The sequence below is a fragment of the Rhincodon typus genome, chromosome 5 (assembly GCF_021869965.1).
Source record: "Rhincodon typus isolate 14 chromosome 5, sRhiTyp1.1, whole genome shotgun sequence".
Lineage (NCBI taxonomy): Eukaryota > Metazoa > Chordata > Chondrichthyes > Orectolobiformes > Rhincodontidae > Rhincodon > Rhincodon typus.
Window position 1 is genome coordinate 75,216,862 of NC_063336.1, and position 12,543 is coordinate 75,229,404.

Genomic DNA, 12,543 nt, shown 5'->3' on the forward strand with positions numbered 1-12,543 from the left:
TCTCCTTCCATGATCACCTAGCCTTTGCCAACCCCACCTGCACCCACAACATTTGTAGGACCTTGTTGTGTGTTTTCATATGTTGCTGCGTAGCATACTCCCCTCCAGGGATCTGACCTTCAGAGCAATCAGGTTCAGCTGCAAATCATACCATGTTGTCGCGCTCCATGAGTCAAAATGGGCTGCACCTCATAATGGGGAGATAGGAAGTCCTCAAAACTTGCCCCAAAGGTCTCCAAGTGTGTTGAAATGGACTTCTGGCATACGTTGACATACTTTGCTGGTAATATTATATAGTGGGAAAATATATTGATTGCAAATCTAAGTGATTAAAAGAAGAGATGGCTTTCTGTGTGGCGTTCTGTTCTCCAAAGGCAATACCGATGATTACACCAACCACTGCTCTCATTTATTCTTCAGATCTGTGGAACTTATCACTTCCCTCTTCCACTCCCATATTCCAAATGGTTCCCCATTTTCCTCAACCTTGTCATGTAAACCACAAACCCATTACTTAAGCTTCTCAATAAAACAAGAAAATGTTCAGAGCCTGAAGGATTAGGATAACTTACAGGCATTCCATATTGCTGCAGAGAGTACTCTGAAGACATCCCCTGCAAGAAAATAAGAGGCACGGATATTACCATTTTGTCTTGTTTTGATGTACAGCGGATGCTTATGAAGTGGATGAAGTTTCTGATGGATTTTCTCTGAATAAATTTATACCCCACTCCAAATCCAGTATTCCTACCCTTCACATAATTGTGCTAATGGCAGCTCATAACTCACAGTTGTTACATTGCATTTGAGGACAGTCCAATACCTACACACTAGAAGACTGTCGTGTAGTATGTACCTAATAGTGTCACAGTCGTGTGCATAAACATGGATTGTGCACTCAACTGGGTATAGCTTCTGTATACTACAGATGTATCTCCACCGATATTGCCAGACTTGCTGAGTTTCTCAGCTCTTTTGGCTTTTATTTCAGATTTCCAGCATCCACAGTATTTTGCTGCTGTATTAGACAGATTCATTGAGTTCCTATTGCCAGTAAACTATCCAAAACTTTTACAAGATTTCTGAAGAAGGGTCTTGACCCGAAACGTCAGCTTTCCTGCTCCTCTGATGCTGCTTGGCTTGCCGTGTTCATCCAGCTCTACACCGTGTTATCTCAGATTCTCCAGCATTGGCAGTTCCTACTATCTCTAAAACTTTTACAAACAATCTTTAGGGCAAGAAGAAGGGCCATTCCATTCATGCCTTACTTTAGGATGGATGCAGATGTGAAGCCACAGTTTCAGGCCAATAACAATTTGGTGCAGCTAACAGTTTTGTTATGTTCAGCAAAGTCCATCAAACCAATGCATTCTGTAACAGATGCAGTTTGTCACACCTAACCAAAAGCTGTTCAGTTTTCCTTGCTAGTTGTAGAACATGTGGCAACAAAGGAAACTGGGTGCCCATGTGCGGGGAATTTGGTGCCTAAGCCAAACCAGAGCTCAGAATATAACACAACAAGATGCTAAACACCAGAGCATTGGCACCAGTGCTTGTATCATCACTTGTAACATAATAAATTAGGTATGGATAATGTGGAATTGGAAGACCTAACACATTTGTTACACCTTGTTAAATATATATTTACAGTCACAGGCACATCTAAATGTCTGAGCTAGTATTAAGATATTTGGTTACAGAAGAGCATATTTCCATTTGAATTTCATACTTCAAATAAGATAGTGCCCGAGACTTTTACACCATAAGAATACATGTTGCAATGTTGATATCATTAGCATGACTGACAGACATGAGACATAAAAAACAAATACTACCTTTGCATATGAGACAGTAGGAACTGCAGATGCTTTCTGAAGAAGGATCTAGGCCCGAAACGTCAGCCTTCCTGCTCCTCTGATGCTGCTTGGTCTGCTGTGTTCATCCAGCTCTACACCTTGTTATCTCTACCTTTGCATATTTTCACTTCCATTCACAGACTGCATTATAAGCAACTCCAAAACACAGGGATAGGTCCAACCTTCTGATCCCTCCTTCAAAGAACAGGATTTCAAACAAAGACTTTGTTGTGGAATACTGTGGTTTGAATTCAGGGTGGTTTAATTTGTTCTTTGAATGTTTTGCACATGTTACAATATTGGGTACGAGAAACAATCAATACAATGAAAAACCATGAAACATTTATATCATGAAGTAAGATGATTCAGCTCTTTATTACTCCATGACTGGATGATTCATTGAAAAACTGAGCTCATCAATGGAAATCAACTAATTTGAAATTCAATTAAATCTCCAATTGCAAACTGCTTCACTGAAACTAACATTAAAGTCAGCGATTATATGTGAAGCAATACTTATTGCCCATTCCTCATTATCATTGAATCCACAGAGTGTGGAAACAGGCCATTCAGCCCACCAAGTTCACACCGACACCCTGAAGTGCATGAGAGTCTTAGGAGCTGGTTGGATATTTGAGACACACACAGACACACACAGACACAGACACACACACGCGCACACACACACACTTTCTCCCGCTCTCTCTCTCTCTCTCCTGGCATTGGTTTGGCGCACGGTAACTTTCCAGTCTCCTGTGGTGGCTTCCTGGCAATGGGGTGTCACCGGTGCGGTGTGGTGCCAGGGCCCAGTGCCGACTGGAAGCTAGGTGCCAGCGTGGTCTGTTGTACTGAACTTTATTTCAGTAATGCTGGACATTTTATTTCTGCATCGTCTAAAATCTTGTAACCAAAGAACTTGTGCCTAGGTATTTTTGTATCTGAGTCGGCACTGTAATTGGCAATGTATAATCTTTTGGCTATACTCATTGAGCATATGTGACAATAAAAGCTATTCTATTCTATTCTATTCATGTTGGGCATGGTGATGGAGATTGACTCTGTTTTCAGGTAAATGCCCTACCTATGAGCATTAGGCAGTGATCAGGAGCAAAGGCTTGAGTTGACTTTATTCTCATTAGCCCAGAGGTACAGAGGCCAACTGCAGCACCCTACTTGAGCATGGTGCAAAATGAATACATACTAAGCCTTGCACCTTGGAACTTGCTGCTCTGTAAAGTTGATTTGCAAACATGCAGTGCATTCAGCAACCAGGCCAACAGAGAGACTGGTACTTTCTGTTCTGAGAAGAGCCCTCTTTCTTCACTCTGTCTTCTCTAGGATAAAGAAGGATCAAGTGAGGCCTTGTAATACTCTTGCAATTTTAGTGTTGTATGCAGAGTGTTTACCATAATGCATTTTGGTAGGAATTGTACCATCTTATTTCTGGAATATAAATTCGCCATGCACATTTGTCCTATAGGCTGTGGTCCTTAAACAATGCAAAGTTAGTCTAACATCGTAAGTGACCATGCTTACAATGGAGGTCTATTAAAAAATTCTTTTCATTTATAATATAAACAGTTGAAAAAGGTAACTCACCAGTCCTGGTGGGCCTGGGAGTCCTGGCAATCCAGTATCACCCTAAAACAGAAGCGATGTGTGAAAAATGTCTTCCTTCCCCATTGTATGAAAATCTGATGGGCCAGCCAAGGGAAGAATGATTGAGAACAGCTTCAGCTTGTTTACCATGATAGCTGCTCTCTTTTTGCACTGGCTACACAGCTGTTTCAGAAGGCTGACTCAGATTCATCCTCAGAGGCATGCTTTTTATGATGGAAGCAAAGCTGAAATAAGGGACCTTTTGACATTGGCCCTTCCAATAAGGTAAGCTGTAGCTCACACTATTATAGATGTTTTCACACCTGAGACAAAGCCACACCAGAGAAGAAACTACCAACAACTGTTTTTTAAAATCCATGCTTATTGCCCTTATCTAATTGCCCCAAAAACGTTGTGATGAGCTGCCTTCACGAGCCACTGCAATCCATGTGGTATAAGTACCCCATGATGTTATTTTCCTGCAGCAATTTAAAGGAACTTACTGGCTCGTAGAGCCATTTCAGAGGGCAGTTAAGACTCATTCCCATTGCAGTGGGTCTGCAGTCACATGTAGGTCAGTCCAAGTAAAGATGGCAGATTTCCTTCCTTAAAGGACATTCGTGAACTAGATGGGTTTTTCCTACAATCTACGGGTTTCATGGTTATTATTAATAAGAATAACATTTTATCCCAGATTAATTAACCGAATTCAAATTTCTAGTTATCTCAGTGGGATTTGAAATCATGTTTTCAGAGTATTAGTCTGGGTCTCTTGAATTTGAATCTAATATTAGAATTACAATGTGAAAGGGGATGCATAGAGAGTAAAGGAAACTACACCAGAGTTAGACATTCATCGAGGGCATTTTTGGGAATTTGGTCCATCTGGTATTGGAGTTATCATGTGAGAAAAGTTTCGACTTGTTGGGCCTGAACCAGCTGGAGTTTGAAGGAACAAGAGGTGGTTCTCAGAGGGATTGTCAGGGCGAAGGTGGAGATAGTTAAAACGCAAGACCTCGAGGGTAGTAATCTCTGGATTATTTCCTGTTCCACATGCTAGTGAGAGAAGGAATAGGAGGATAGGGAAAATGAACACGTGGCTGAGGAGCTGATGCACGGGTCACCAACTATTTGGATCATTGGGATCCCTTCCGGGGCAGAAGTGACCTGAACAAGACAGGCGGGTAGCACCTGAACTGGAGGAGGGCCAATATTCTAGTGGGGAGATATGCTAGAGCTACCCTAAAGGGCTTAAACTAGCCAGGCTGGAGAGGATGGGGTGGGTGGGGGTAGTGTGACCTTAACAGTGCTGACACAAAAGAGAGTGCTGAGGCCAGTATAGAAGTTAAAGAGAGCAAGTTAAATACACAAGGTAGGCGAGAGCTCGGCAGGTAACAAGGGGAGACAGATGAATTAAACTGAATTACTGCATTCATTTCAATTCAAGAGGCCTGGCAGGTAAGGCAGATGAACTCAGTGCATGGATGGGTACATGGGTCTGAGATATCATAGCTATTACAGAAATGTGGCTGAGGGAGGGAGAGAACTGGCAGCTCAATGTTCTGGGGTAGAGATGCTATGGGAAGGATAGAAAGGAAGGCAAGAGAGGAGGGGTGGTGTTTTCAATTTGGGAAAACATCATGGTAGTACTTGGAAAGCATTTTCCTAAGGGATCATCCAGTGAGGCTATCTAGGTGAAACTGAGAAATAAGAAGGGAGTGATCATTTTGATGAGATTGTACTACAAGGTCCCCAGAAGTCAGCAGGAAACTGAGAAGCAAATTTGTAAGGAGATCTTAGTTATCTGTAAGAATAATAGGGTGGTAATGGTAGGGGATTTTAACTTTCCAAACATAGACTGCGACCGTCATAGTGTCAAGGGCTTGCACAGGGAGGAAGTTGTTAGATGTGTTCAGGAAATCTTTCTCAATCAATAAGTAGGTGCCCTTACTAGAGAAGGGGCAAAATTCGACTTACTTGGGAAATAAGACAGGGCAAGTGATTGAGGTGCAAGTGGGGGTGCACTTTGGAATAAGTGACCACAATTCTATTATTTTTAAAATAGTTATGGACAGGGATAGATCTGGTCCACAAGTTAAAGTTCTAAATTGGAGCAAGGCCAATTTTGATGATGTTAGAGATTGATTGGAGGAGGCTGTTCATAGGTAAAGGGACATCTAGCAAGTGGGAGGCTTTCAAAAGCAAGATAATGAGAGTTCAGGGCCACCATGTTCCTGTCAGGGTGGAGGGCAAGGCAGGCAGGAGTAGGACAAGTAAAGATGTTGAGGCTCTGGTCAAGAAAAAGAACGAGGCAAATGTTAAATGTGGATAGCTGTGGTCAAGTGAATTCCTTCAGGTGTGTAGCGAGTGTAGGAGTACATTTAAGAGGAAAATCAGGAGGGCTAAAAGGGGACATGAGATAGCTTTGGTAGTAGGGTAAAAGAGAATTCCAAGAGATTCTACAAGTATCTTAAGGGCAAAAGAGTAACTAAGAGAGAATAGGCCCCTTAAAAATCAATGAGATTATCTATGTGTGGAACCACAGAAAATGGGTAAGATCCTAAACAAATATATCTTGTAAGTATTTACTATAGAGAAAGGCATGGAAGGCAGGGGGCTCAGGGAAACAAATGGTGATGTTTTGAAAAGAGTCCACATTATAGAAGAGTAGCTGCTGGAGATGTTAAAAAACAAAAATTTAGATAAATCTCCAGAACCCGATCAAGTATATCCCAGGACATCATGGAAAGCTGGGGAAGAAATTGTAGGCTCCTTAGCAGAGATATCTGTATCGTTAACAACTATGGGTGCAGTGCCAGAAGACTGGAGGGTGGCAATGTTGTGCCATTATTGAAGAAAGGCTGCAAGGAAAAGTCAGAGAACTACAGACTGGTGAGCCTAATATCAGTCAGTGGTGCATAAGTTGTTGGAAGGGATTCTGAGACATGGGATCTACATACATTTGGAAAGGCAAGGGCTGATTAGGGATAGTCAACCTGGCTTTATGCATGGGAAATCATGCTATAAATTTGAGTTTTTTTGAAGAGGTGACCAAGAAGAGAGATGAAGGCATAGCAGAAGACATTGTCTACATGGACCTTAGCAAGACCTTTATCAAGGCTATTCATGGTGGACTGGTTAGTAAATTTAGATCACATGGGATCGAGGGAGAACTAGCCAATTGGATACAAAATTGGCTTGATGGTAGGAAACAGAAGGTGGTGGTTGAGAATATTGTTCAGATGGGGCCTGTGACCAGCAATGTGCTGCAAGGATCGGTGTTGGGTCCACTGTTGTTCATCATTTATATAAATTATTTGAATGAGGACACAGGAAGCATGGTTAGTTAGTTTGCGAATGATACCAAAATTACTGGTATAGTTGACAATGAAGAAGGTTATCTAAGAGTACAATGGGATCTTGATAAACTTGGCCAATGTGCCGAGGAATGGCAGATGGAGTTTAATTCAGATAAATGCGAGGTGTTGCATTTTGGTAAGACAAAGCAGGGTATGACTTAAAGAGTTAATGGTAGGGTCCTGGGGAGTGTTGTCAAACAGAGAGACCTAGGGGTCCGGGTACACAGTTCCTTGAAAGTGTAGACAGGGTGGTGGAGAAGGCGTTTGCATGCTTGTCTTCATTGGTCAGAACATTGAGTACAGGAGTTGGGACGTCATGTTACAACTATATAAGACATTGGTGAGGCAACATTTGGAGTACTGTGTACAATTCTGGGTATCCTGCTATATGAAGGCTGTTATTAAACTTGGAACAGGTGCAAAAAAGATTTACAAGGATGTTACTGAGACTGGAGGGTTTGAGTTATGAGGATAGGCTGCATAGGCTGGACTTTTTTCCCTGGAGGGTAGGAGACTGAATGGTGACCATACAGTGATTTATAAAATCACGAGAGACATAGACAAGGTATTATCTATAAGGTATTATCAGCTTAAACGTATGCCCTCTGGTTTTGGACTCCCCTCCCTTGGTAGGTATTAAATGATGCAGGAAGCTTCAGAGACTGAATGGTCTAATCCTGCTCCGAATTTGCATATTTGTACAAATATTTGTATTTACTGTCCCCATGCAGCAAAAAACTGAAATGTTTCTCCTCACACATCATGGGGCTTTAGTTAAAGTTATTGGTTCCCCTTGTGGCTCCTGCACAACAAACTGTAAGACATAGGGACAGAACAGGCCATTCAGCTCATCAAGTCTACACTGCCATTCAATTAAATCACGGCTGATCTGATAATCTTCAACTCCATATTATTTCCTTTTCCCAATTATCCTTGATTGCTTGATTAATATTTGTCTATCACAGTCTTTAATAAACTTAATGATCCAGCTTTGACAGCCCATTGCAGTAAATAATTCCACAGGTTTCCTAATCTGAGAGAGAAAAAATTCCTTTTCATTTCTGACTTCCCCTTACTTTGAGATTATGCCCTCTGGTCTTTAACTCTTCCACAAGGGAACCAACATTTTTGGCTCTCCAGGCAGTCCCTGGGTTTCGTAGATGACATTCTTACCTTTGTTCCTTTTTCTCCTTTTGCACCATGGGGGCCTACTTGTTCAGATACACCCTGTGACAGTAAAATTCAGGAAGTTAGTGAATACCTACCCAGATACAGATTCATTTTGCAAAACAGTTGAAGCCCATCTGTCAATTCAAAACACTTACAGGTTCTCCCTTTGTTCCTTTCAGGCCATTCTGGCCAGGATGGCCTGGATCTCCTCTGTAACCCTGGAAAACATGGCTATCATTATCATTTACTCGAATGGGCCATACATAGGATCACACTTACATAATAAGATACAAATTAGGATTAGGAACAAGCAGTCAGTCCCCACAAACCTGTTCTGCCATTCAATCAAATCATGGCATATCTGATTGTAACCCAAATCCTCCGTTTTACCTCCCCTGATAACCTTTCAGCCCCTTGCTTATAAAGAATCTGCCCACTTCTGCCTTAAAAAACATTCCGGGACACTTCTTTCACCACCTTTTCAGGAAAAAAGTTGCAAACACTCATGACCTTCTGAGAGAAAAGAAATGTCTTGGGCTCAATATAATTCTCTAATATAACTGTTCTTCAGTCTGAAAAACTTATATTGGACTCAAAATATTAACTCTGTCACTGGTGGCATTGTCTGTAAGGGCCCTGATGTTTCAGATCCCAAACTTCATCCTGAGGGTGTGGAAGGTGCCCGTGAGAGACTTCTTTTAACATGGGGAAATCGTTGCGCATCAACTACCACAAGGGCTTAGCAGTGCAAGGTCTCGGTGCAGTGGCGAGGGGGGTCCAAGACAAGCCGAGACCAGGCACTGCTGTTTGGCCTTAGTTTGCCTGCATGGAGTACTAATCCATGTTAATACATCACCCGCCACACCATGCGCTCTTATCTTCTGCAGTAACCTATGGAACCTTATCAAATGCCTTCAAGAAATCCAAATACCTTACATCTACTGGCTCATATTTATCTATCAACCTTATTATGTTCTCAAGGGACTCTAGTATATTTGTCAACTTGTTTTCCCTTTCACAAAACCATGTTGGCTCTGCTGGTTGTGCGATGATTTTCCAAATGTCCCGTTACTACCTCCTAATAGTATTCTTGCATTTCCACGGTTATAGATGTTAGGCCAACCGGTCTACACTTTTGTGCTTTTTGTCTCTATACTTTTTTGAGTAGTAGTATGACATTTGTGGTTTTCCAATGTTGGGATCTTTCCAGCATCACATGAATTTTGGAGGATTATAACTAATGTGTCCATTATCTCTGCAGCCACTTCTTTTAGCGCCTAGAATGCAGGCCATCAGCTCCAAGAAAATGATCAGCTTTTAGTCCCATGAGTTTCCTTGCACATCTGTAGTGATTCTGATTGCTCCTCCCTTCCTTTTGCCTCTTAATTTTCTGCTGTTCTTGGGATTTTTTTTGTTTTCTATTATGAAAACAGGCTTAAAATACTGTTCAAAACCTCCGCCATTTCTTTGTTTCACATTAATACCCCAGTTTCACCCTAAGGGCTACTGCTGACTTTAGCTATTCTTATCAATCTTTTTTGTACATGTCAAAGCTTTCACCACCTTTTTAAAATACATTTTATGGATTTTCTCACATACTCCAGTTTCTAAATTTTCCCAATCTTCTGTCTTACTATTAAATTTCCTAGTATTGTATACCATATTACCAGAGGGAGAGAGAAAAAGAGAGAGAGATCGACGAAGAACAGAGTTATTCAGTGAACTGGAGTAAAGGAGAGAAGGGGAAAGATGGAGTAAAAGACGGAATGAGTTAAAATCAGGGCAAGTGGGAGAGAGGAAGGGAAAGGAGAGAGGATGAAGGACAGTGAGGGAAAGATAGAAAGAGGAAGAAGGGCAGAAAATAAAGGAAAAACAAGAGGTTTGTTTTTGTTGCTGATTTCATTCATTAAAATGCTGAAATGGCCGATGAAAAGGTAACTTCATACAAAGGCACTGTTGGGTGCTTCTGAAAATGGAGGCTGACGGGGCACTTAAAAAGTGTTGAAGGAACTACTTTTTTCCAGTCAGAGGGGTGGGAGATCACAGATGATGTGATGCCAGGAATCACATGGAAAACATAGCAGCAAACCTTCATCCTGCGATACTCCCATCATGTTTTAAACATTTTTAAACATATTAAAATTGTGTGCCCTGGAATGATTGAATTCTCACTAAATTCTCAATGAATAAAGCACTTGGGAACTTGACCTGAATTAAAGGACGGTTCCATGTCAGCCACTGCTCTGACATTGGGAAGCAATATTTCGATGTTTCCTGTGGGGGTCCTATCTGTGGGTCATTTGATTTACAAATGGAAGCCTATCGTGTGAAAAACCCGCTTGACAAGGCCAAAGCCGATGAGATCTGGGAATTATAGTGGAGAATGCTTGCTGTTCTTTGTGTGTGAGTGTGCGTGTGTGTGTGTGTGTGTGTGATTGTGTGTGTGTTTGTGCATATGATGTAGCGATTGTAATGAGGTCAGTCCAGTGGACCTTATAGAATTCATGTAGGAACTGTTAATCTGTCTAATCAGGGATCCCTGACTGACAAATATGAACAGCAGTGTCAGAGGTTCTGCTCAGTCTAAGAGCTGGCTTTGAGGAAGCCAGGCCAATGTCAAGTACTAGGCACATATAAATGAAGGGTAACTTAGTGATGGGATACTGGCCTCTGTGGATCTGCAGATGTTTCGTTACCATGCTGGGTAACGTCAGCAGTGCAGCCTCCGATGAAGCGTCGGTGTGTTTTCCCGCCTGGTTTTTAAACGCTGGAGTCCGTTGAGCTGGATTGCCTCACTTCCAGTTTTCCTTCGTAGTGGCGTGTATACGGGGTCGAGTTCTATGTGTTTATTAATGGCTTTCTTCGTGGAGTGCCAGGCTTCTAGGAATTCCCATGCCTGTCTCTGCTTAGCTTGTCCCAGGATTTTAGTGTTGTCCCAGTCGAATTGGTGGTTCTCCTTATCTCAATCCACATGGATAAGGAGAACCATCAATTCGACAGGGACAACACCAAAATCCTGGGACAAGCTAAGCAGAGACAGGCACAGGACTTCCTAGAAGGCTGGCACTCCATGAAGAAAGCCATTAATAAACACACAGAACTCGACCCCATATACACTCCACTACGAACGAAAACCGGAAGTGAGGCACTCCAGCTCAACGGACTCCAGAGTTTAAAAACCAGGCAGGAAAACACACCAACGCTTCATCGAAGGCTGTATTTGTGTGTGTTTGGGGTGAGGGTTAGAGAGTTGGGGGTGGTGGCAAAGTGATGTGCATTACTAGTCAGGGGAAGCAGATAGTGGTTAGAAGGGGATGGTTATCTAATGCTGAAGTCGAGGGAGCAGAGAGAGCAGTCAGGTGGCGAGAGTGACTAGGTGGGTGGGTGTGGACTGAATGACTTGTGGGCCTTGGAGCTCACACTTTATTCTTCTTGGTGTACAAGCAGAGCTGCAAAGACACTTACTTGACAGGCTAGGCCCTTATCATCTTTTGAGATACGCAGCTCCCCAGGATGGGAAAGCCAGCCAATCCCTGAATGCATTATGGATGTAACTACAGCACAAGGACTGCAGTGGATCAGTGGCAGCTAACCTACTTTCTTTATGGCAACTAGGGATGGCCAATAAATGCTGGTCAGCCATCAAAACCCATGTGTCATAGATGAATTTTAAAAAAATTAACTGAAGGTAACTACTACATTTCAAGAAGGAAAACTCATTATAATATGTATTTGGAAATCTTCAAGCAAATGTACTGCAAACCCTTTAACTAGCCTCGGTTACAGAGTCATCGAGCTAAACGCATGGAAACAGACCCTTCTGACCAACTTGTCCATCCCGACCAGGCATTTGCCTGTGTTTAGCTCACATCCCTTTAAACCGTTCCTATCCATGTGTCTGTCCAAATGTCTTTTAAATGTTGTAATCGTACTTGCCTCTACCACTTCCTCTGGCAGCTTCTGTGTGAAAAAGTTGCCCCTCAGATCCCTTTTAAATCTTTTCCCTCTAGTTTTGGATTACCCTGTCCTGAGGAAAAGGAGATGGCTATTCACCTTATCCATGTATCTCATAATTTTATAAACATCTATAAGATCACTCAGCCTCCTTCACTTCAGGGAAAAATGTCCCAGCCTATCCTGCCTCTCCTTATAATTTAAACCCTCCAGTATTTTTTGAAGAAGGGTCTAGGCCCAAAACGTCAGCTTTCCTGCTCCTCTGATGCTGCTTGGCCTGCTGTGTTCATCCAGCTCTACACTTTGTTATCTCAGTATTTTTAACATCATTGTTAATCTTTTTTTGCATCCTTTCCAGTTTAATAATAGGTTAAAACTCGATTGGCAGATTTGAGGCCATTCATTTTTGGGTTTTAAGACTCAGTGCAGAATAGTTAATACCCGCAACATTGCTGTCGCATTGTGAAGCTTCACAAATTTACTGCCTTTTCCCCTGCCTCAAAGAAAAACGTAGCTTTGTACGAATCGGGCACTCCTTTGAATGGCATGCCTATAAAATATATTATTTACAAAACACAAGCAGGGAATGTAAAGTCAAAAGTCCA

General features: G+C 42.1%; 1 protein-coding gene across 1 annotated transcript in view; it reads right to left on the bottom strand.

Annotated features, from left to right (window-relative positions):
- Positions 1-12,543, bottom strand: part of LOC109936192 (collagen alpha-1(XIX) chain-like) — a 334,226-nt gene that overhangs the window by 86,566 nt on the left and 235,117 nt on the right. The window contains exons 20-23 of the mRNA XM_048597074.1: positions 8,140-8,202; positions 7,988-8,041; positions 3,456-3,497; positions 573-614 (exon numbers count right to left, since the gene is read on the bottom strand). Coding sequence (XP_048453031.1) covers positions 573-614; positions 3,456-3,497; positions 7,988-8,041; positions 8,140-8,202 — 201 coding nt within the window. The remainder of the gene's footprint in view (positions 1-572; positions 615-3,455; positions 3,498-7,987; positions 8,042-8,139; positions 8,203-12,543) is intronic.